Source organism: Equus quagga, chromosome 11, assembly GCF_021613505.1.
Source record: "Equus quagga isolate Etosha38 chromosome 11, UCLA_HA_Equagga_1.0, whole genome shotgun sequence".
In the NCBI taxonomy this organism is placed as follows: Eukaryota; Metazoa; Chordata; class Mammalia; order Perissodactyla; family Equidae; genus Equus; species Equus quagga.
Genome location: NC_060277.1, coordinates 93,771,637 through 93,797,152, shown reverse-complemented (window position 1 = coordinate 93,797,152; position 25,516 = coordinate 93,771,637). Strand labels below are relative to the sequence as shown.

The window sequence follows — 25,516 nt, the reverse complement described above, 5'->3', positions numbered from 1 at the left end:
TTAACCATTTTACGCGATATTTTGGTGCCCAGCCCTTTTCCTCCCTCTCGCAGGATCACGGTTAATCTCGCGATCTTTGGCAAGTTCCGTTGGGGAAGATGGCGGCGGCCGCGAGCACCCTTCTCTTCTTGCCGCCGGGGACTACAGACTGAGCCTTCCCGGGAAGAGTGGGGACTGCTGGTGCCCTGCGTCCCGGGAGCTCGAACCAACTTGGTTTCCCCGTTATTGGTGGGGAAGGGCTTATCCTCTTGCGTAGGACTCAGGCCCTCCCCGCTGTCAGGATGAAGGCTCAGGGGGAAACCGAGGGTGAGTGACTGAGGGGGAATGCAGGGGGCGGGACACAGTTGGGGGGAGCCAATCTGTAAGAGGAGGGGAGGCCGATGCCCCTGCGGGAGCCGCTCTCCCCCTGGCGCAGAGTCCAGGAGGCGGGATGTGTGTGTTTCAGATTCTGATTGTGCCTTCACTGGTGATGGAGAGCTCCGACTTTGGGGTGATGGGGGCTCCCAACTTCTGTGAAGGTTTCCGCTATAGCTAGGGACAATCTTTTGGGCCTCAAGAGCGTTTTTAGTCTCAAGTGATGGGAGACCAGGCGAGTGAATCTAAAACTTGCTTACAGCTCAAGAGACATCTGAATAATGACATAAAAAAAAAAAATAATGCAGAGCTGTGTGTGAAAGTGCCGGAGGATGTTTTGGCCTAAGTGAAATGATTGGATCCTTAAGATATTAAAAGCCAGCAGTTTCCTAGAATGTCACAGTGTTCAGATCTTGTGCTATTGTATATTTTAAAAATGCACTGAATTTCTTCCTTTCAGTGACTTGACTAACTCAGAACTGCTGAAGAACAACTCTTCTGTGAAACCTTACTTAGATCCTCTAAAGTTCCACATTCCAGCTTAAATGCTTCCTTAGTATTTTGGACATAGTTCTATTAATACAGCTTACTATATTATTATTTACTCATCTTCCCCACTTTATTCTGAGGTTTGTAGATCGGGGATCTTGCATTACTCATCATTGCATAGTCCCTGGCACATAATAGTTGCTCAAAAAGTGTTTGATTTGAGCATTTGTGTAAAGATATCTATCATCAGGCTTCTCAAGCAAAATAAGGGGGGGTGTATTTTGAAGGAGAGGAAAAAGAAAGGTATACTCCTTGGGTGTAGAGGAATGACAAGTGTAAAATGGAAACTCGATGAGGCAGGAATTTTGTCTAGTTTGCTCACTGTTGTATCCCCAGCACTTAAAATAGTGCTTGAATGAATGAGTCTTGAAAATGGGAATTGCCCAAAGTGTGTCCAGAACTATAAACTGACTGAAAGAGCCCCAAACCAGTTTTCCAGAAGATGAGGGAATTGCGGGAAGATGTTTGGATCTTGATTTAGAAGATGGCACTGCCTTAACTCTGATTGCTGACATTCCATTCATCTTTCAATGACGTGTTTTCTGTAACATCTCTGCAACTAGTTAGGAACTTTTCCTCCTCTGAATTTCATTAGTAATGTTTCTGTTTTTAAGAGCATATCTCCTTTTGCTTTTTGTGATGGTTATTTCCACGTTAACTTGTCCACACCCCCTCACAGATGTCATCTCAGGCATATTGTGTGTTTTTGCATTGCCAGTGGTTTCCAGCACAGGTCCTTGCTCGTACTGAGCAGTACGAGAATTAGAGGAGGGTTGGAGGGTGGAGGAGGTTTGTTCATATGCCTAATTCAGACGCCAGTCTTTTCTACCTTTCTCTTAGCTCTGCTAGAAACTCATCCTTTAGTCATCGGCGTCTTGCCTGTCCATATTGTTTTAATTCGAATTCAAATAGGAAAAATCTGAATGGCAAATAAAGCCTGTTTTCTTGATAATGCTTATAAATTGATCTCTTAAAATTATGTCAGAAAATTAAGAAAGTCTGTATTTTCACACTGAAACTGAACTAACCATAGTAAGGCCATGTTCAAATGTATGCTGTACATATATCATGCAAGGGATTTCATGCATATCATGAAATGATTGTGCCACTAAATTGTAGTCTCAATCCTGAAACATAATTAGAGATGGTTCTTTTTTTGGTTCTCGTTAAAAGTTTGAATAGAAAGCAGTCTCGTTCTATGGTGTTCGTTAGAATAGACCCATAATTTGTGTGTCTTCTTATCATTAAAAATAAATTCTTTGTATGTTTTGAAGTAAATGATGTTGAAAAATATTTTAACTGAGTTTTTACCAGGATGAAGAATGGGGGTTTCATTTGTGGGAAAAACTGTGGAAGGACTTGAAAGAAGAGTTTCTAATTATATTTCTGATTTATATCATAGAGTCGGAAAAGCTGAGTAAGATGAGTTCTCTCTTGGAACGGCTCCATGCAAAATTTAACCAAAATAGACCTTGGAGTGAAACCATTAAGCTTGTGCGTCAAGTCATGGTGAGGACTGTGGTGAAGTGGATAAAGTGTTGTGCTTAGATAATTTTTTAATAAGCTAAGCTCCCTGTGTAGGCTTTTTCAAAATAGTTATTATAATGTGTATTCAGTTTTATTTATCATAAAATACCTGAGTATATGGTGGCTATCAACTTTAAGAGTCTGCCTAAGAGGGAGGTATATTTATAAAATTGTGTTAATTGTGAGTTAAAGTACCCTGGGTTACTTTAGGCAAAGGTGATGAGAGATACACCTATAGAGAGACACATGATAGACTGGTGTAGAGAGACTTATTCTTCACTTCCTGTCAAATTTGTTGATTCTACTGTGATAGTACTTTTATTGTATTTCTACTACTAGTAGAGTTTGCAATTTATTCTTAGCTTCACCTGTTCACCCTGTCAATGTCTTTCTCTACAGTACTACTTCTTCCTGAGTCATTTACCATATGGGGAGCCCCAGTTAAGTGAAAGACAAGGGGTGGTGGTAGGATATTGAAAGTTCATCCACATGATTCCAGTGGTAGTCAGATAACGTAGGAAACCTTTACTTCTATGATTTGACCTGGGCAATGGGTGTGTTCATTTTGTGATAACTCATGGCTCTCTTAAGCTTCATATACTTCTCTGTATATATATTGTACTTCAGTGAAAGTACCCCTTCCTCCCCACTAAATCTTACTTTGGGTCCAGAGTAAGTTCAGTTTAGTAGATTTATTAGTGTTTAAAATAGTCATATCAGTATAGCACTTGCAAAAGAACTGAATTTGTTGTCAAAGACCTATATTTTAGGCTTGACTCCAGACCTACATGACTTTGGATGAATTATGTAATCTCTCTGAGTCTCAGTTTCCTCATCTAGAAAGCAGATGCACACAATACCAGTTTTTTTGTAAGGATCAAATGAGACAATGGGTATCAAAGTGTTGTGTTGCTAAAAGATTTCTGTAACTGTAAATTCTACAAATGTATGTGTATCTTCTGGTTCAGAATTGTGTATAGAAGGTATTTTTTAAAAAATGTCTTAAATAAAAGAATGGCAATTTTTCCAGTCTGGGAATTCAGAGGTTGTCATTTTTATACCACAAGGCAGCCATATTCTAGTTTGAAATATGTTCTATAAATGATGTTGCATTAGAGAGACATCATGAGATAGACGAATTTCAGGTGGCTACTAAGACCGTCTCTTGAGATACCAGTGTCTTGGTTTGGTCACCATAGCTTCCACTGTCTACTTCTCACTTTTACAGATTCAGAATCCTAATTTTATTGGAAGAGCTTTCAAAAACTGACATACTAACAAAATCTCAGTAGATTAACGTGTAAATCAGAATGCCAATTTATTAATTTACAACAGAGGGTTTATCTTTCCAGTTACCGCAATACTGGTATCCATTGTCCAGAGCACCCCTTTGTCTATTCAAGGTACAAGGGAAGCCGGATTATTAATTAATCAGATGTTTGTTTTGTGAGGGTGGAATTAGAGCAAAGAGAGATGGATTTAGGACATGGAAAAGGCTGAAAAACTACCCAGTTATTATAAAACTGTTCACAGTTCTAGGGACTGGACTGTTGTGCAGAGAGAAACTTCTTCCTTGGATAGGGTTAGAAAAACTATGCCAAATTTTTTGCTCTTTGAGAGTCCCTTTTCTGGACTACATATTTGTTTCTTAGAGTCAATCTAGTTTGACCAAGGTCTAGTTGTATTTCTTAGATTACATGCAAATCACCTTGTTGGATTTCGGAATTGCCAAATCTCCTAAGCCACCCATTTAAGTGCCTAAATCTTAGGATATACTTAACTTCTACAGAAGGCTGATCTTACTTATTACATTTTGATTCTTCCTAATTTTTCCTGCAGGTTATCTTATTTTAGATCTGGGAATACCTTTTCCTACCTTAATGTATATAGATATGGATGTATCTATGGATATGAACTTTTCCTTCTTTGGATGGATGGACAGAGCAACAGTTAAAAGTCTATAGACTAGAGTATGTAGAGAATATAGAATACAGAGACTATAGCATATTGTCTATAGACTATCCTGAAATATTACTAGTAGGATAATGTGCATGTTTACCTGAAACACTGTTGGCTTGGTTAATTTTTACCTCAAATATTTTCCCACTTAATACAGGAGAAGAGGGTTGTGATGAGTTCTGGAGGGCACCAACATTTGGTCAGCTGTTTGGAGACATTGCAGAAAGCTCTCAAAGGTTTGTAAACATCTTTGAAATATGCTGATTTCTTAAAACCGCCAGTTTAAGAAAGACTGTTTTATACTTACACTAGAAATATAAATTGAGGTAGGTCAACTTTCTATGCTAGGTATTGCTCTTGCTTTCATTATGGAGTTGAGATGAGCTCTTATCTGAACTTCTGAAACATTTGTTTTTGATCCTATTTTGTAGGCTGGTAGGGACTCAAAAGATAATTGATGAAGGCTAACTATATGATAGCAAGGAAGAGTTCCCTTTTTTTTCTTCACATGTTCTCTTCTAATTAGAAGATGGACATTTTAACTCTAAAAGACTGTTTACGGACAATGTTTTCAGGAAAGCAAACAAAATTTAAATCATGAGCTTGATTATTCATTGATTACTACTTCTATCTATTTTAGGGGGAAAATGAAAATAAAAACAGATTTTACTCTGATCCACCACAAATGGAGCTGATTCAGCTGAATATTCCTTTTTTTCCTCCAATTGTGGTAAAATATACATAACATGGAATTTACCACTTTAGTAACCTTTTAATTTTTTTGGTGAGGAACATTGGCCCTGAGCTAACACCTGTGCCAGTCTTCCTCTATTTTGTATGTGGGATGCTGCCACAGCATAGCTTGATGAGTGGTGTGTAGGTCTTGGCCTGGGAGCTGAACCAGTGACTCCTGTGCTACTGAACTGGAGTGCGTGAACTTAACCACTATGCCACTGAGCTGGCCGCCTAATCACTTTTAAATGTACAGTTCAGTGGCATTAAGTACATTCACATTGGGCAACTGTCACCACCATCCATCTCCAGAACTTTTCCATCTTCCCAAGCTGAAACTCTGTACCCATTAAACAATAACTGCTCATTTCCCCCTTTCCCCAGCTCCTGGTAGCCACCATTCTACTTTCTGTCTCTAAGAATTTGACTACTCTGGATATCTCATATAAGTGGAATCATACAGTATTTGTCCTTTTGTGACTGACTTATTTCACTTAGTGTAATGTCATCAAGGTTCATCCATTTTGTAGTATATGTCAGAATTTCCTTCTTTTTTTTTTTTTTTTTTTTTTGAGGAAGATTAGCCCTGAGCTAACTGCTGCCGATCCTCCTCTTTTCACTGAGGAAGACTGGCCCTGAGCTAACATCCATGCTCATCTTCCTCCACTTTATATGTGGGACGCCTACCACAGCATGGCGTGCCAAGTGGTGCCATGTCCGCACCAGGCATCCAAACCGGCAAACCCTGGGCCGCCCAAGTGGAACGTGCAAACTTAACTGCTGTGCCATCGTGCCAGCCCCTCCTTCCTTTTTAAGAAAGCTGAATAATATTTTATTGTATGTATATACCACATTTTGTTTATTCATTTATCCATCAGTGGACCCTTGGGTTGTTTCCACTTCTTGGCTATTGTGAATAATGCCACTATGAACATTGAGTATTGGTTTTGATGTTAATCTTCCTTATTCTAGCATTAGCAGATAAATGTTTCTTCTCTCTCTTTTTTTTTTTGCTGAGGATGATTGGCACTGAGCTGATATCTGTTGCCAATCCTCCTCTTTTTGCTTGAGGAAGACTGTCCCTGAGCTAACATCTGTGCCAGTCTTTCTCTGTTTTGTATGTGGGACGCCGCCACAGCATGACTTGATGAGTAGTGTGTAGGTCTGTGCCTGAGATCTGAACCCACAAACCCCAGCTGCTGAAGCGGAGTGTGCAAACTTAACCACTACACCACTGGGCCAGCCCCTAAGTGTTTCTTCTTTAAGTTAAAGATAACTTGTCCCAAATAAGTAATGAAAAAGGGATAGGAGAAAAGTCCAATAATGTTTTTGAATAGATTTTCTTTTGACCCTTATTACTGCCTAGGTCACAGCTAAGCCTCACTAATGAACTTTGTGCAGATTATAAGCATTTTAATTATTGAATGTGTTTATGACTTTGGAAGGATGGTTCTACTCCTCAGCATATTTCTCTATTTGAAGAATATAATTTATTTGGAGCATCCTTTGTGATTTCCTTTTTTCACCCTTTCATAGTGACATCTTTACCAGCAATGACTGACCGTTTGGAGTCTATAGCAAGACAGAATGGGTAAGTAGTCTATCTCTAGGCAGAAATGTTTAACTTAGTGTTGACTTTGGGTGGCTTTATTTATGTGTCCTCTATTAATTTTTGTTTTGATTTGTTCCTGCTAGACTGGGCTCTCATCTCAGTGCCAGTGGCACTGAATGTTACATCACGTCAGATATGTTCTATGTGGAAGTGCAGTTAGATCCTGCAGGACAGCTTTGTGATGTAAAAGTGGCTCACCATGGGGAGAATCCTGTGGTATGTGTTGTTGATATTTCACTGGAATCTGTGGGGTTTACTTAGGGACATTAATTTTAAAATGAATTGTTGGGGTTTGAAATAGTTTGGGTTTAGGTTTTTTCATGAGCCACTGTAGAGATGATGTGATGGGCTTATGACGTCAATAGCTATAGAATGAAATTTAAAATAACATGGGTCCATCTCTGACATCATCCAAAGGCTTTGACAAGTGGAAACACCAGATGAACCCTTTCCATTTCATATCAACAAACATGAGCCGCAATTGAATAGGTGCTGAGGATACAGAGATAAATAACTTAAAGTTCCTGTCCTCAAAGAGCTTATAATCAAGAAGGACAGATACTCTTGTACATAGCTAATGTCTTGAAAAATCCTTTAATGGAGATGAATTAAAATGTATGTAACCAGACAGTTGGATATGAATTCTAAGGATCGCATTAAAGAGCGGTCCTAATGTCTTAAACAGCTACTGAAAGTTGACTCATTTATAAACTATTTGATATATTTTGATCTTCATTTCCTGCCCCAAACCCATGGTCTACCAAGTAGGAAGAAGATGCTTTTTGATATCTTAATTTAAGGACCTTGTATAGTTTAATTTTTCTGTTATAAAGCATGTACTAGTAATAAAAGAGAAAAATTTAATGTCTTCAAAAGTTGTAAAGTAGTTTAAAGTTTTAACATAATTTCTTTAATTTCAGAGCTGTCCAGAGCTTGTACAGCAGCTAAGGTGAGCAAATGACATTTATATTCCCTGATATTGGCAGACAATGCTGTTCTTTATAGCTGGGTTTTGAGGCTGGTCAGAAGTTACTTTTCTGAGGAACAAATTTATTTTCTTGGGTCAAGATTTTTCAGAGTTTGTACTTCTTCACTTTTAGAATTGACTTAGCTTAAGTTCTCATCCTGCTCAGTCTGTCCCAGGGTGTCTCAACCTTGGCAGTATTGACAAATTGGATTGGAAAATTCTGTGCTCTAAGGGGCTGCCCTCTGCATTGTAGGATGTTTAACAGCATCCCTTGTCTCTCCCACTAGCTTCCAATATTATCTCCTGAGTCGTGAGAAATCAAAATATCTCCAGATATTGTCAAGTGTCCCCTGCAGAGCCAGAGCATTCCTGGTTGTGAACTACTGATCTAGCCTTAGGAATTCTGTGTGGAACAAAAATAAATGGAACCTAATTACTGAATCAGAAGGCTTGAGAAAATTGAGTCCTTATCATGAAAAGAACTCTTTTTTCACTTTAATTTTTGAGAAAAATTGTTTTACACTTCAGGTATATGTGTGATAAACTCCCAGCGTTGTAAAGTGCTAGGCTTGAAGACAGTCTCTTTTAGTAGTTAATGGCTTTTTCCATTGGCTTATCGTTTCCCTTTGAATTGAGTGGAAATTTCCATGCTTAAATTTAAACCCAGAATTAACTTTCTGGGAATTTGAGAAAATGATTACATCAATTTTATGTTTTAAATATAGTGAAGTTCTCAGATACACACAGAGATGTCATAGAAAGAGTGTTAATATTGAGGAAATAAATTTTACACTCAGCTTTCTCAATGATTGGTTTAATGGGTTTATAGCCAAATGCATCAAATTTGAACCAGCTTTAAAAAAATTGCAGTGCAATATAAAAAATAACCTTTTTATGATTTCATTGAATCAATAAGTCTAGCAAAGATGCATTACCAAAATAGTTTAGAAAGCCAGTATTTCAAGTTCTATTCTGGAGTGGGAGACTGCACCAACTTATGAACTGGTGGTGTTCTAGAGCTAATTTGTAAGCATATTTGGCAGTGGGCACAACAAAAAGAATATTAGTTTTGGGCCGGCCCGGTGGCATAGTGGTTAAGTTCATGTGCTCTGCTTGGGCAGCCTGGGGTTCACCAGTTCGGATCCCCAGTGCGGGCCTACGTACCGCTTATCAAGCCATGCTGTGGCAGGTGTCCCACATGTAAAGTAGAGGAAGATGGGCACAGATGTTAGCTCAGGGCTAATCTTCCTCAAAAAATTAAAATTAAAATTAAAAAATTAAAAAAAAAGTATTAGCCTCTACGTGATGTTTTTAGTCACTTAATGTTGACAGTAATTTTAAGGTAGGGAATACATTTTGCTGCTGCTCTTGTTTCTTTTCACTATCTTCATGGCACTTTGGGCATTAAGTGTTCAATAAATGCTCAAAAATGCCTGACCAAGTATCTGACATTATCAGGGCAATTTAGCTTTCAAGAGACTTTTTTTTTTTAAGTTCGAGAGTTAGAATTGTTGAGTTGGATTGGATTTCTAAGCCTGCCCACAAAAGCCTGTTTGATTAAGAATCCAAGCCTGAATAGTATTGGGTTCTAGGAGGCCAGGGGTCATGGTGGTAGTTTCTTTTTCCTGGGGCATGTCTAGTCATAGGAACATTTTGGACTCTGCAGTTTGCCTCCACAGTACCCATCCTCTTTTCTCTAGGTGTCCCACCTCTCTCCTAGAGCTCATTTTCCCTCTCTATGTTGCGATATACATGCAAGTGCTTTATCTTCCCAATTTATTTACTTCTTTTTCCTCTCCAATCAAAAGGTTTGTTTTCTTCATGACATCCAATCATCTCAGTTACATATTAAGAGGAAAAGAAAGTGATTTATTTAAACCCAGGTCTCATTACATTGGAGTGAGTTATTATGTGAATTATCAGGTCTTTTTGACTATCTTTTATACTGCTTATTAGCACTTTCATCAGAAAAATGGGGCAGAGAAAGGAAAACATTTCATTTTCTTTTGCTACTGTTGATTGATTCTAGAAAACTTTGGCTGAGGGAAAAAGAATAAAGCAAATTATTAAAATTATTTTTATATAGCCATGATTTTTGGCACTTTGCTGTTAAGACTGAGTAGTAATTGTATGTTTTATTCTCCTCCCTCTCCCCTCTTTCCTGAACTCCTTATAGGGAAAAAAATTTTGATGAATTTTCTAAGCACCTTAAGGGTCTTGTTAATCTTTATAACCTTCCAGGTGACAAGTAAGTATTTCTACTTTTTGCTTTTGTTGGAAAAATCAGTATAAATCTGTAAACCATTTTGTGCTTTGAAATTTGTCAATTCTGCCTATCTCATTTGTGATTTCTACTCATACCAACAATATATAGCTCAGCTTCTAACTTTATGCCTTTTAAAAGTATTTTAAATAAACAGTGTCTGCATTGATGGATTATAATGCTAAAAGGTAGACTATAATCTTGAGATTTCCTCAACATATTAATTTCTAGGCTGAAAGAAATTAGTTCTTGTGGAACTGCATTGTCATTTTTATTTTTAACCTACCTGGGATTCTGTTAACTTGCTTGGCTCTTTTAAACAGAGATAAAAATTAGCTTTGATAGATCACTATTTTTTTTTTTAACATTAAAAATCTTTTTTTGGGGCCAGCCCCGTGTCTGAGTGGTTAAGTTTGTGCGCTCCACTTTGGCAGCCCAGGGTTTCGCTGGTTTGGATCCTGGGTGCAGACATGGCACTGCTCATCAGGACATCTTGAGGCGGCTTCCCACATGCCACAACCAGAAGGACCCAAAATTAAGGATATACAACTATGTACTGGGGGGGTTGGGGGAGGAAAAAAAAAAAAAGAAGATTGGCAACAGTTGTTAGCTCAGGTGCCAATCTTTAAAAAAAAACAAAACAAAACTTTTTTTTAATGGGTATTTTAGTTGCTTCCAATATAGACTTGTCCTTTAGGCTTTCTGTATCAGTGTTTGTGTTTGTGTATGTATATCTTTCAACTATTTAACTCTTATTCTCTTCTTCTACTCTCTAGCAAACTGAAGACTAAAATGTACTTGGCTCTCCAATCCTTAGAACAGGATCTATCTAAAATGGCAGTTATGTATTGGTAAGACTGGCTAAGGTGTAAATTCTGTATGACCCTTCTGAGTACCTTGTTCTTAAAGTTTTTCATCTAAGGGGTTAGTAGGGTCCTATTTTATTTATTTATATTATAGATAAATATGTATCTATATTACATCTATATTATTACACATCTATATTTTACCTATATTATAAATCTTGTCCATCTCCTTTTACTTCCCAAATGATGACTGCATTCCATTTTCTGAGTATCAGTATCTCTAATTTATTGGTTGATATTCCATAGGTTTTATCTAAAGACTTGTCAAATCTGGCCTCCCATCTGATAAATTACAGTCCGGTCGAATTTTTGTTCACCATATTACATATTGGTGTATACCTGGAAATAATCCCTTCACTTTGAAGGTGAAATACGATTGTTATATTCTCAATTATAGGACAGAGTCGTTAGGATAATATTACAAGACTTTTAAGAGCTGAACTCCTTATCACATTGTGCACTAATACCTTGAGGGCTTAAACAGAAGCAAGCATGGATCATTTGTCTTGCAGGAAAGCAACCAATGCTGGCCCCTTGGATAAGATTCTTCATGGAAGTGTTGGTTATCTCACTCCCAGAAGTGGGGGTATGTGATCCTATTTTGCGTATTTTAGAAAAATGTCTAATTCTAGTTGAGGGGTCATTACTAAAAATTTCACCTGGGGGGGCTGGCCCGGTGGCACAGCGGTTAAGTTCACACGTTCCACTTCGGTGACCCAGGGTTCGCCAGTTTGGATCCCGGGTGCAGACATGGCACCACTTGGCATGCCATGCTGTGGTAGGCATCCCACATATAAAGTAGAGGAAGATGGGCATGGATGTTGGCTCGGGGCCAGTCTTCCTCGGCAAAATGAGGAGGATTGGCAGCAGTTAGCTCAGGGCTAATCTTCCTCAAAAAAAAAAAAAAAAAAATTCATCTTGGGTTTATAAGGAGAGGGAGAAAATTAACAGTAATTTATATATTTTTAAATAATTTCTAAGGTGTCAACATCTGCCGTCTCCCAGTTTTATTTTTTTAATGTGAAGTAAATTGTTGCCAGTAGAATCAATACTTATGCTTTTCTCATATTTCATAAGCTGCTTTGGAGCATGAGTCCTCATATCAGTGAAACTATTTTCTTGTATATAAGTTTATAGAAATGGGAATGTTTTTATTTGTGATTTACCTGATAAAGATGTAGTGATGTTTTATTTTTCATAGGTCATTTAATGAACTTGAAGTACTATGCCTCTCCTTCTGACCTGCTGGATGATAAGACATCATCTCCCATCATTTTGCATGAGAATAATGGTAAGACTTTAACCATAAAACAACTGAAGGTTTCGTTCAGTGTTTAAAACATATTTTTAAAAATTTCAATGCCCAGCCTGCCTGTACTTTTTTGGTTTGCTACTCCCTATAAGTTTGCCATTCCTACCACAGTTTCGCCTGATACACACACACACACACACACACACACACACACAGTCTGTTTCTCTCATATGTATATACACATATATGTACACATACATACATAATAATAAAAGTTTAATAGTGCTTTTGAATAAGTAAATGAGTGAATGAGAAGATATAAACCATCTGAATTGAAATAATCCCCTTTAGTCATTACTTTAAAGGTGAAGAAATTAGCTAGCTTACTCAAGAGTTACAATAATGGATGTTATTTTCTATTTGTATTTTAATTTGCTAAAACATAATGGCCTAATACCTCATTTGGTTCCCTTGTAGCTTCAATCATTGACTATCCTGTAATCATAATTCTATTTTAAATGCATTCTGAAGTTGGAAAAGATAGCATTGGTAATGAGTCTTTTAAGAAAATTTTTCCTTGGACTGCATTGTTTCTGGTATTTTTTACTGACAGAAATATTGGTTGGTTACAAAGGTAACTTCTAGCATTTCTAAGTCACATAGGTATTACAGCATCTGATAAATTAGGGCTGACAAATTATGCAGAAGTTAGCCTGTTTTTTTAAAATGTTAAGATCCTTATAATTTGTGTTCCTTTGGAAAATACCCTTTTTCTTTCATATTCCCAGTTCCTCGGTCTTTGGGCATGAATGCATCAGTGACAATTGAAGGAACATCTGCTATGTATAAACTCCCAATTGCACCATTAATTATGGGGTCACATCCAGTTGACAACAAATGGTAAGTTAAATATAATTCTAGGGTAGCGAAGTCCTTTTTTCAACTTCAAGCCCAGTGTGAAACAAGTATTACTTTCTCTTGGCTCTTCCCCCACTTGTCTTTCTAGAGCTTGGCTTTTTGTTTTATCCACTTAATTTCTCTTTTCAGTATCTAAAAATTGTTCCCCTCTGAAGTCTGCCCATGGAACACATTCTCTATCCTGAGAGAGAATGAAGAGAACTGTGCTAATTCCTCTGGTTTAATGGTTGCTCATTTTTTTGTTATGGAACATATGTTGATTTGGAGTTAATGGAGAAATAACTAGAGAACATGCCTCAGGATAGATGTTTGATTAAATACTTTAGGGATAACAAATATGATGTTTTGGAATTGGGGGAAGAAAGTTCAGAGAGTGAGCTTTTTGATAGGCTTTGTATGTGTTTATATGATACAGACATGTCTAAGAATGGGTGTTTAGATTCTTCATTTTCATATCAAGTCAAAATCCAACCACCTCCTTTTTTTTGAAGGACTCCTTCCTTCTCCTCAATCACCAGTGCCAACAGTGTTGATTTGCCTGCCTGTTTCTTCTTGAAATTTCCCCAGCCAATCCCAGTATCTAGAGCATTTGTTCAGAAACTACAGACCTGCACAGGTGAGTTTTAAGCATTAGGAGTTAATGCTTACTATAAATGTGAAAAGTAGGGCCGGCCTGGTGGCGCAGCAGTTAAGTGTGCACGTTCCGCTTTGGCGGCCCGGGGTTCATGGGTTTGGATCCCGGGTGCGGACATGGCACCACTTGACAAGCCGTGCTGTGGTAGGCATCCCACATCTAAAATAGAGGAAGATGGGCGTGGATGTTAGCTCAGGGCTAGCCTTCCTCAGCAAAAAGAGGAGGATTGGCAGTTGATGTTAGCTCACTCAGGGCTAATCTTCCTGAAAAAAAAAAAAAAAAAAAAACGTGAAAAGCAAACCTCAAAATCAGATTATCTCAGGTGTCTTTCAGTCTTGGCAGGCCTCAGAAAAGAGCTGATGGGTATAGATGTCTTGGTGCTTTGTACTAGTTAAAGCTTAGTAAGTACTTTTTGAATAAATGGATGAATAAAGTCATGAAGGGAAAACTGAGCTGTCAACCTTTTGATCTTATTGTGATCATTATATTGATCCTTGTTTTTCCAGGAATTCCATTGTTTGAAACTCAACCAACTTACGTACCCCTCTATGAACTGATCACTCAATTTGAGCTGTCAAAGGACCCTGACCCCATACCTTTGAATCACAACATGCGATTTTATGCTGTAAGTAAGGCCCTGAGGATTGTTGTAGGTTATGTTTGGACGCAAGATCAGAATCTTCCTTTATAGGATTACTGAGGTCAGGTAACATTCTTTTGGACTATTAGATCATATCCAATTTTCTCAGTCAGGCAGGAAATTACTCTGAAACATACTGAAGAGAGCATGAGCTTCCAAGTCAGGAAACAACAATGTATATTTCATTGTTGAAATTTCAGATGCAAGTCTTTTAATGGTATTCTGAGCTTTTATAAGCTTATAAGTAGGTGTTAAGAATCCTTACTGTTTAATTCTTTCAAGTGTGATGAGTTTATAATCTGGGAAGGTCCTTCAAGTACATACAGAGAAGAAAGTGCTGGAATGAATAAAGTAAGGAAGGTTCAGTTTCCAAAACCTCATCTGGACTTGAATTTGTTTGACAATTGCCTAGATTAAAGTAGCAGTTCCCAAATTCAAGCTGCATTATACTTATATAGGGTGTTTTATTAAAAATACAGATTTTGCACTATGGTTCAGGATCCTCTTTTATACAGATTTCTGATTTTTTGTGTTAGCTAGGTTAGGAAACGAATAGCAGAACATTTACAATAAAGGGGTCTTTTCAGCCAAGTGAGTAATTGGTATTTATAACATCAGCTGACCAAAGAATTCACTATGGAGTTTTATTATTCACCAAGAAATTGCTGCTGATTTTTGAGACGTAGATTTCTTTTCAGGATAGTTTGTGGTTGGAGTACAATGGGTGAGTAGCCAGAATTCATTTACTTTTTTCTTTTTACCCAGGCTCTTCCAGGTCAGCAGCACTGCTATTTCCTCAACAAAGATGCTCCTCTTCCAGATGGCAGAAGTCTACAGGGAACCCTTGTTAGCAAAATCACCTTTCAGCACCCTGGCCGGGTTCCTCTTATCCTAAATCTGATCAGACACCAAGTGGCCTATAACACCCTAATTGGAAGCTGTGTCAAAAGAACTATTTTGAAAGAAGGTACTGCCTTTCCTTTTGATATACTTACTGGTATTTGCAAACTGCTTACTCTAGTGGTTCTCTAATTTGGTGGCCCATCATTATCACCTGTGGCACAGCTTTTAAAAATACAGATATTTGGTTTCCATAGCCTGACGAACTGAATTAGAACCCCAGTGGAGGAGTTGAGAATCTAGTTTAAACTCCACAAATAATTTTGATGGAACCAATCTGTAAATTGGGATTTGGAAGACGACTGGTTTTTTGCAGTGGACTTACTCTTTTTCTTCATACAGTAATATAACTGGGTACCTACGGGCCTGAACTTTGCAGCAGATATATAAGGTAGAACTTGGGATGCTGTAGGAAGAGAGAATTTCTTGATATCCAAATTTTAGGTTGTTAGGACAGTGCTTCCCAGCTTTTAGTTCTGAATATATTTCCTTTCCCCATTCTTTGGAGAACTTAATCATATTGTTTGAAAAGGGATGAAACTTGTGCCCTTTTCTTTTTCTCCCAAGATTCTGGAATGCTGATGTTTTTCAAACACAGTTTGCTGTTAGAAGCCTTGATGTGAATTTTGGCTGCTCTAGTTAACCATAGTTAATTTTTTACCTTAGTTGTAAAGCACTTCGGTGATAGGGATGTATCAGTGCAAATGGAAGGCAAGAAGAAACAGGGAAGGTAAATCAGGAGATATCTTTTATGGGAATAAGAATTACTTTGGAAATGAGAAATTTTAGAGAGTTGGAGTAATAACACAGGGCATATACAGGTGTGCTTATGGCCCTTCTATTTCACATATTGAGTGCAAGGAGAATTCTCCAGATAGCTTCAGAGCATCTAAAAATGAGGTTTAATAAGGTAGTTATGAAGTTAGTCCTACGGAGATGCATACTTTTTTCCCAAGAAAGTATATCATCATTATCTCTGGGCTGCTACCATGTTTGGCTTAGGAACCTATGATGACAGATATATATGTGTATTTGGCATAAATATATCATTTTAGATTGTAGCCCTTACATCCCTGCTTATCAAACTTTGGGTTTCCCAGCCAACAGCTGCAAACACTGATAGAAAGCAGGGTTTATGGCAGTGGTTCTGGATGTCTGCTTATCAAATAGAATGAGAAATTCCTCTTGGCCATATTTATTTTCAGAATTCACTTTCAGGGCAGGTTGTTTATATCTGCCAAGGTCTTTAACAATTTAGGGATTAAATAACTTTATTTTAGAAAATTGAAGTTTATATGTTTATATATATATTTATAACATAAACTGGCAGATACCTTGTAATCTATTCCTTCTATCTCCTGTAGATGACATAGTAGATTTTGTGTGTTAAATAATGTGTGGGATTTAGTTTCCAAGGAGGGAGAGAAAGAATTTCAGTCTGTGTACTTAGGGATTATTTACTTGTCTCAAGTCTTATATTATTTTATGATCCTTTTCTTTGCTTTTTAGATTCTCCTGGGCTCCTGCAATTTGAAGTGTGTCCTCTCTCAGAGTCCCGTTTCAGCGTATCTTTTCAGCACCCTGTGAATGACTCCCTGGTGTGTGGTGAGTTGTGTGGGTGGCTAGCACTTCTCTCAGGGCAGCAGTTTGGTCCCTTTACCTTTTTATGAAAAGTCCAAAGCTGAATCTATCTCAAATACCTCCTATATATTTTGTCTTCCAGTGGTAATGGATGTGCAGGACTCAACACATGTCAGCTGTAAACTCTACAAGGGGCTGTCAGATGCACTCATCTGCACAGATGACTTCATTGCCAAAGTTGTTCAAAGGTAGCACTGGCCCTTTTCCATCAGAGTCCTATTAAGAGGTGTATAAGGAGTGCTGTTTTCAGTATTAGAGTGAATTGAAATTTAGGAGGAAAGCATTTAGTCACTGCTTTGAATTCATCCTTCTCTGCTTTCAGACTCAAAAGCAATATGAGCTTTGGTTTTTTAAATACCATTATGAGAATAATAGATAGGTAGGTAACTTCAGGCCTGGCATTAGGGTTCTTTTAGGAGGGAGAGAGCTGAAATAAGATATAGGTCTTTTTTCACTTATTCTCTGTGTCACTTTTTAATGTGTAACATGTCAAATGGCAGTATGTGGGAAGATACTTAAGGCAGTCAACTTCCCAGGAACATTAATATGTAACTTTGAGATTTTTCTAGAGCTGGCACTAGTGGCCTGTTTTGTAAATAAATTTTATTGGAACACAGCCATGCCTGTTCATTTACATATTGTCTTTGGTGGCTTTTGAGCTAAAATGGCAGAGTAGTTGGGCAGAAACTATATGATCTTCAAAAGCCTAAAATATTATTCTCTGGCCCTTTAAGAAAGGATGGCTAACATGTTCTAGAGCAAAATGTTTTCAAACATATGTTTATAAATATAAATTTGTAAGATAAAAAGTGCTTTGCTTTAAAATAAGCAAGATTTCATAACAGTAGTAACATTTTTCACCCAGCTTAGGGGTGATCTAAGCCATTAAAGTTTAGAACTTAATAGGTCGAGATTTTTCTAGTGGTTCATTAATTAAGATAAACCATATATCCCATTAATCACATATGAAGCCCCAAAAGGAGGACATTTTTTACTGAATTCATTATTACCAGTTTTCTTTTAGTTCAATATGATGCCTGATTATTTGGACTCTTGTTTGGTTGGTTGGTTTTTGGTGGTGCTTCAAAAGAGAAAAGAGGTTGACAATTGCCTGCTGGTCCAGATTCTTTTTAGAATGAATTTACCCAAAGCTCTCACATTTTATAGAACTGCTCCTGCCTTTCAGGTTATTTGCCTTACCTGAAAACTGCTTACTGCAAACCTCTGATGGCATATCTAAATCCCAGGCAAAATTAAAGCCTGTTTTCCCAAATGAAAAATTGCCTTCGTTCATCAGCTAGTGCAATGTTAACTTTTTTTTTTCATCTTATCTTACAGATGTATGTCCATCCCTGTGACGATGAGGGCTATTCGGAGGAAAGCTGAAACCATTCAGGCCGACACCCCAGCACTGTCCCTCATTGCAGAGACAGTTGAAGACATGGTGAAAAAGAACCTGCCCCCGGCTAGCAGCCCAGGGTATGGCATGACCACAGGCAACAACCCAATGAGTGGTACCACTACACCAACCAACACCTTTCCGGGGGGTCCCATTACCACCTTGTTTAATATGAGCATGAGCATCAAAGATCGGCATGAGTCGGTGGGCCATGGGGAGGACTTCAGCAAGGTGTCTCAGAACCCAATTCTTACCAGTTTGTTGCAAATCACAGGGAACGGGGGGTCTACCATTGGCTCGAGTCCGACCCCTCCTCATCACACGCCGCCACCTGTCTCTTCGATGGCCGGCAACACCAAGAACCACCCGATGCTCATGAACCTTCTTAAAGATAATCCTGCCCAGGATTTCTCAACTCTTTATGGAAGCAGCCCTTTAGAAAGGCAGAATTCCTCTTCCGGCTCACCCCGGATGGAAATGTGCTCGGGAAGCAACAAGACAAAGAAGAAGAAGTCATCAAGATTACCACCTGACAAACCCAAGCACCAGACTGAAGATGACTTTCAGAGGGAGCTATTTTCAATGGATGTTGACTCACAGAACCCTATCTTTGATGTCAACATGACAGCTGACACGCTGGATACGCCACACATCACTCCAGCTCCAAGCCAGTGTAGCACTCCCCCAACAACTTACCCACAACCAGTACCTCACCCCCAACCCAGTATTCAAAGGATGGTCCGACTATCCAGTTCAGACAGCATTGGCCCAGATGTAACTGATATCCTTTCAGACATTGCAGAAGAAGCCTCTAAGCTTCCCAGCACTAGTGACGATTGCCCACCCATTGGTACCCCTGTTCGAGATTCTTCAAGCTCTGGGCATTCTCAGAGTGCCCTCTTTGACCCTGATGTCTTTCAAACCAATAATAATGAAAATCCATACACTGATCCAGCTGACCTTATTGCAGATGCTGCTGGAAGCCCCAGTAGTGACTCTCCTACCAATCATTTTTTTCCTGATGGAGTAGATTTCAATCCTGATTTGTTGAACAGCCAGAGCCAAAGTGGTTTTGGAGAAGAATATTTTGATGAAAGCAGCCAAAGTGGAGATAATGATGATTTCAAAGGATTTGCATCTCAGGCACTAAATACTTTGGCAGTGCCAATGCTTGGAGGTGATAATGGGGAGGCTAAGTTTAAAGGCAATAGCCAAGCTGACACAGTTGATTTCAGTATTATAGCAGTGGCTGGTAAGGCTTTGGGTCCTGCAGATCTTATGGAGCATCACAGTGGTAGCCAGAGTCCTTTATTAACCGCTGGCGACTTAGGGAAAGAAAAGAGTCAAAAGAGAGTAAAGGAAGGCAATGGCACCAGTAATAGTAGTCTGTCAGGGCCAGGGTTAGATAGCAAACCAGGGAAGCGCAGTCGGACCCCTTCTAATGATGGCAAAAGCAAAGATAAGCCTACAAAGCGGAAGAAGGCAGACACTGAGGGAAAGTCTCCGTCTCACAGTTCTTCTAACCGACCTTTCACCCCACCTACCAGCACAGGTGGATCCAAATCTCCAGGCAGTTCAGGAAGATCTCAGACTCCCCCAGGTGTTGCCACACCGCCCATTCCCAAAATCACTATTCAGATTCCTAAGGGAACCGTGATGGTGGGCAAGCCCTCCTCTCACAGTCAGTATACCAGCAGTGGTTCTGTGTCTTCCTCAGGCAGTAAAAGCCACCATAGCCATTCTTCCTCCTCTTCCTCGTCTTCTGCTTCCAACTCAGGCAAGATGAAAAGCAGTAAATCAGAAGGTTCATCAAGTTCCAAGTTAAGTAGCAGTATATATTCTAGCCAAGGGTCTTCTGGATCTAGCCAGTCCAAAAACTCATCTCAGTCTGGGGGGAAGCCAGGCTCCTCTCCTATTACCAAGCATGGACTGAGCAGTAGCTCCAGCAGCACCAAGATGAAACCTCAAGGGAAGCCATCATCACTTATGAATCCTTCTTTAAGTAAACCAAACATATCCCCTTCTCATTCAAGGCCAGCTGGAGGCTCTGATAAGCTTGCCTCTCCAATGAAGCCTGTTCCTGGGACTCCCCCATCCTCAAAAGCCAAGTCCCCTATCAGTTCAGGTTCTGGTGGTTCTCATATGTCTGGAACTAGTTCAAGCACTGGCATGAAGTCATCTTCAGGGTTAGGATCCTCAGGCTCATTGTCTCAGAAAACTCCCCCATCATCTAATTCTTGTACAGCATCCTCCTCTTCCTTTTCTTCAAGTGGCTCTTCCATGTCATCCTCTCAGAACCAGCATGGGAGTTCCAAAGGGAAATCTCCCAGTAGAAATAAGAAGCCGTCCTTAACAGCTGTCATAGATAAACTGAAGCATGGGGTTGTTACCAGTGGCCCTGGGGGTGAAGACCCAATGGATGGCCAGATGGGAGTGAGCACAAATTCTAGCCATCCTATGTCCTCCAAACATAACATGTCAGGAGGAGAGTTTCAGGGCAAGCGTGAGAAAAGTGATAAAGACAAATCAAAGGTTTCCAGCTCCGGGGGGTCAGTGGACTCGTCTAAGAAGACCTCAGAGTCAAAAAATGTGGGGAGCACGGGTGTGGCAAAAATTATCATCAGCAAGCACGATGGGGGATCCCCCAGCATTAAAGCCAAAGTGACTTTGCAAAAACCTGGGGAAGGTAGTGGAGAAGGGCTCAGGCCTCAGATGGCCTCTTCCAAAAACTATGGCTCTCCACTCATCAGTGGTTCCACTCCAAAGCATGAACGTGGCTCTCCCAGCCATAGTAAGTCACCAGCATATACCCCCCAGAATCTGGACAGTGAGAGTGAGTCAGGCTCCTCCATAGCAGAGAAATCTTATCAAAACAGTCCCAGCTCAGATGATGGCATCCGACCACTTCCAGAATACAGCACAGAGAAGCATAAGAAGCACAAAAAGGAAAAGAAGAAAGTAAAAGACAAAGATAGGGACCGGGACCGGGACAAAGACCGAGACAAGAAAAAATCTCATAGCATCAAGCCAGAGAGTTGGTCTAAATCACCCATCTCTTCAGACCAGTCCTTGTCTATGACAAGTAATACAATCTTATCTACAGACAGGCCCTCAAGGCTCAGCCCTGATTTCATGATTGGGGAGGAAGATGACGATCTTATGGATGTGGCCCTGATTGGCAATTAAGAACCTTACTTTTTAAGACAAACATGGCCAGAGAAAAACTAATTAAGGTTGTAGGCAAGCCACCGTAAGGGGTGAGTGAGACAGGTCTGATTTTGTGTTTAAGAATCTTAAATGGCATGGCTTTGACAGTGAGCTGGGTGAATTTAGAAAGGCATAGCCAGACCCTACTAAAGAGACCATGGGGTTTGATTCTGGTTTTGAAGAATCACTTGTTCCTTTGCCAGGAAAAAAAAAAAGTTAAAATACTTGCTTATGAAAGGGAGGGGGTGGGAGGGACATAGGGAGAGGGAAGGGTGGGAAACAGTTTTGTGGGAAATATTCATATATATTTTTTCTCCCTTTTTCCATTTTTAGGCCATGTTTTAAACTCATTTTAGTGCATGTATTTGAAGGGCTGGGCAGAAAATGAAAAAGCAATACATTCCTTGATGCATTTGCATGAAGGTTGTTCACCTTTGTTTGGGTAGTTGTCCATTTGAAGCATGGGCAAATGAAGGACTTTGGTCATTTTGGACACTTAAGTAATGTTTGGTGTCTGTTTCTTAGGAGTGATGGGGGGAGGGAAGATAATTTTAGCTATTTATTTGTAATATTTTAACCCTTTATCTGTTTTTATACAGTGTTTCTTTCTATTCTTTGAGGTTCAGGGTTCAAAATGATGGGAGGTGGAAGAGTAAGGCTTATTTGGTGGTAGTGAGCTTGTAGCTTGTGCTGGTACTGTAGTATCAAGCCCAAGCAGATTAGTCAGGCCCACCTTTGGAGTTAAGTAGAAAAACCAAAATGGTATTTTTGTTTTAGGAGGTTTTTCATAGGGTTCAAACATCATAGGAACATTAGGAGTTACCTCCCTGTGGAGGTATTGATTTATAGTCTTTTTTTTTTTCCTTTTAAAAAAAGCTGGGCTAGCTTCTTGGGATATAAACATGTTTCAGATGCAGTAAGGTTTAATGTGGGACAGCCTCCCTGACCCAGTGGCATAAAAACCATTACAGAATTAATAGTTCTCCTATTTCCACAATGTGCCAAAAGTCCACATCCCAGCATTTTGTTTGTAGGAGAACTGATGCCATTCCTGAGAGCTGGGCTCCTTGTTTCTCTTCCTCAGAAGGAGAAGGAGTCCAGACTTTACATCACTCCACTGTATGCTCCCTTAGATAAAACAGTAAAATATTTGCAGCCATAGTTCACTTAAAATAATTTCAAGCTCACTTGAAGTAATGGGGGCCTGGAATGCTAGGTGGGCATGAAGATAAACCCTTGCTACTATGTAGCAACACAATTGGACCTTTTTGGAGGAATAGGTCTGAGTCTGGATTCTGGGGGACATCAATAAGAAGCCTTTCTCATAAATATAGAAATCCAGGAGACCACTTGAGTGCAACACAAGTTCTCAGTATTTGGAGGGTCCTCTCAAAATTCTGCGGCCTTACTTTGATTTTGACACCTGCACTGTGCCATTCCTGATGATTCCATTCAGGATCTGTATCAGCAGGACGGGGCACGGTCCCCAGCACAACTCTTCTGGATTAAAAAGAAAAAAAAAAAGCCAGGTGATTCATTTGTGTGTGTGTGTCATAAATGGAGTGACTTCATCAGATATTGAAGAAGAAGAATTCTATATTCAGCCTCTTCTGCAGGTTGGAGTTAGCATAGAGTTGGAAAATCAGCTTTGGCTTTCTCTCCTGACTGTCTCTGATATCCTCTAGTGTTCTCCCTTTTCTGGTCATCAACTCTCAACAACTCTGCCACTTTTGTGTCCCAAGGTAATAAGAAGTAGGAAATGAAACATTGCAAAGTGGAGCAAGAAAAGTTATCGGTTACCGTATCACAGTCAAATGTCTTGGGTGACACTAAGGAGGACGTGGGCAAGGTGATACCAGAGTGCTTTATCTTGTGATGCTGATACAGTAGCAGCCTCTCAGACATACAACCAGGTTGGATTTCTCACAAGTTTCTCACCTAGTTTTGAATCCTATCCCATTGGTTTCTGCAGGAAAAAAAAAAAACAAAAATGTTACATGGTTTTTAAGTTTGTTCTGGGTGGGGAAAATCTTATGGGGAATGTACTACATAGTATCAGGGGCTCAGCTCCCCCAAGCAGAGCCAACAAATACCAAAATGAGTAAACTGGGAAGCTTTTTCTCTCTTTCTGTCTTCATCCCAGATCAAAGAATCCCGAGTTAGGATCTGGATGAAGGATAAGCCCCTGAATTGTCGATGGGCACACCCCACACACTGACCCAGCATCTGAACTTGCTTAACAGGGAGCCGGGGCTAAACTGCTTCACCCTGCCTGAGAACCAGGGAGCACTGCATTTCTCCACAGGGTGGAGGAGAAGAGGCAGAATAAACCAAGCCTGGGACACCTCCCTCCTGTCTAGGTGTACTCATTCTCCTGTTTCAAAAGACGGCAAGGACATGAAGTCAACTTCTACCTATCTTCTGCTGCTGGTGTCTTATGTATTCTTAGTTTGACCTGATTCCTCTTTTGTCTTTTGGCTTCATGTTAGGGGTTCTTGGTTAAAACCTGCTCTGATGTACATGGAGATTTGAGGTTCAAAATTAGTGTGTTTTAAAACAAAAGTATTGGGGGGGGGGGGGTGGGGGGATGAAGCAGGATTTAATTGCCAAAACCAGGCTTGAGGTTGATGACTCTTGGAAAGATTTTCCTTAAGGCCTAGGTCTGAAAATTTAGTGCAGCAATATCATGAATTCTCAGAAGAAACCCTTTCAGGGAGCCAGTGAATCATATAGTATCTAGTTGAGTCACTTAAAGCAGATGCCAGTATATGAAACTCATTATTCACAATCCCTGGGCAATCTCATTTTCTTCATCATTTTTTCTTTTCAAACCCCTTCCCCCCTTATTTCTACGCTTGAGTTAGTTTTTTGAGGGGTAGGAAGTATTTAACATCTCAGAAGCTAGGTTGGGAAACGGGCTCAGCTGTAAAAGTTGGGCTTTGAATTTTGAGTTTTAAAAATGTACATCAGGAGCAGTTGGGGAGGGTCTTTTCTAAAAAAAAAATCTTTCCAATTTGGTTTTCTGTGCATATGGCCGTTCTGTAAATACTTTGGGGTTTTTCATTTTTTTGAAAGTAGACAAAATCTGTGGGATTTTTTTCCCAAAACATTACAAAAGAACCTGTTTATTTACATGCAAATAAATTTCTTTGATAAAAAGTAATATGTCTACGTGTAATAAATTAACCTTTGAATAATTTTCATTTATTTTGCTTTAAGAGTCCAACCAATCAAAAAAATTCAATCAGAAAGCAAAAGTCTTCTCTGAGTATTGCTCGAAATAGGTTAACTGGAAAGGATAACTGACATAGGGAAACAGACCTGTGAGTTTTCTTCAGTTGATTTATCTGCTCCAGCCAATTTTACTATCTTTTGCAGGCCTTAGTCACCAAATTCATCAGTAGTTCTTGCTGGGAGACAACTGCTCTTAGATGAGAGAACTAAAAGGCTGTTTTTATATGGCTGAAGTGAAGCAATTACATTAAAAGTATCTGCGACAGAACAAGATTTTAACATCTAGACTTGGGTTTGTGGGCCTGAGAATGAGTTTCTGAAACTAGGTTCCCTTCCTAGGAAGCCCTTTCTAGGATAAAAACCGAAATTTTCTTTTAAAAAGTGCTTGAAGAGTTGGGTTATAAGCCTTCCAGCTAAAACATAACCATTTTTAAAGCTCTCCAGCACTAGCTGCTCTTAAATAAGCTCATCTCTTAATCAGATTCTTAACAAGACAGTCACTAGAATTGCGAATTAAAAGAGGTATGAAGCCAAAGTCATATCTGCGTTGGAATACAACTAGGGGCAGTGGTCCTGCCAGGACTGCTGGAATTTATGACATAGCTCTTAATATTTTATCTTTGGTGCATGATTCTGTAGGTTGTCGCTCTTTTAAGGGTAAACTCTTATTCCTTAATTCATGGTAATTCGATCATAAGTTTCGAGACCTTAAGGGCTGCAGTTGCTAAAGTATAAAAGTATGATGATAGACGCTAGCTTCTATAGACTGAGCCAAGAAGTCAGATGAATGTCATAGTTTTAGCTCGGCAACCCCCCGCCCACTCGTTCAGACACGCTTGTTTCTCCCGCCAAAGTGGCGTCA

General features: G+C 39.4%; 1 protein-coding gene across 1 annotated transcript; it reads left to right on the top strand.

Annotated features, from left to right (window-relative positions):
- The first annotated feature begins 86 nt into the window (after positions 1 to 86).
- MED1 (mediator complex subunit 1) lies at positions 87 to 21,644 on the top strand. Its single transcript, XM_046675492.1, has 17 exons — positions 87 to 306; positions 2,306 to 2,412; positions 4,547 to 4,625; positions 6,658 to 6,712; positions 6,817 to 6,949; positions 7,654 to 7,682; positions 9,877 to 9,948; positions 10,740 to 10,814; positions 11,342 to 11,415; positions 12,031 to 12,120; positions 12,870 to 12,981; positions 13,491 to 13,615; positions 14,140 to 14,258; positions 15,039 to 15,240; positions 16,683 to 16,778; positions 16,897 to 17,002; positions 18,153 to 21,644. Exons 1-17 carry the CDS (start codon positions 282 to 284, stop codon positions 21,397 to 21,399), a joined length of 4,746 nt encoding a protein of 1,581 aa, XP_046531448.1. The 5' UTR covers positions 87 to 281; the 3' UTR covers positions 21,400 to 21,644.
- The last annotated feature ends 3,872 nt before the right edge of the window (positions 21,645 to 25,516 follow it).

Excerpts from the sequence above, each read along its gene's own strand:
- MED1 (XM_046675492.1), top strand. The coding sequence starts at position 282 with ATGAAGGCTCAGGGGGAAACCGAGG. Across the intron at positions 14,259-15,038 it reads ACAACATGCGATTTTATGCT|GCTCTTCCAGGTCAGCAGCA; the intron begins GTAAGTAAGGCC and ends CTTTTTACCCAG. Across the intron at positions 16,779-16,896 it reads GAATGACTCCCTGGTGTGTG|TGGTAATGGATGTGCAGGAC; the intron begins GTGAGTTGTGTG and ends TTTGTCTTCCAG.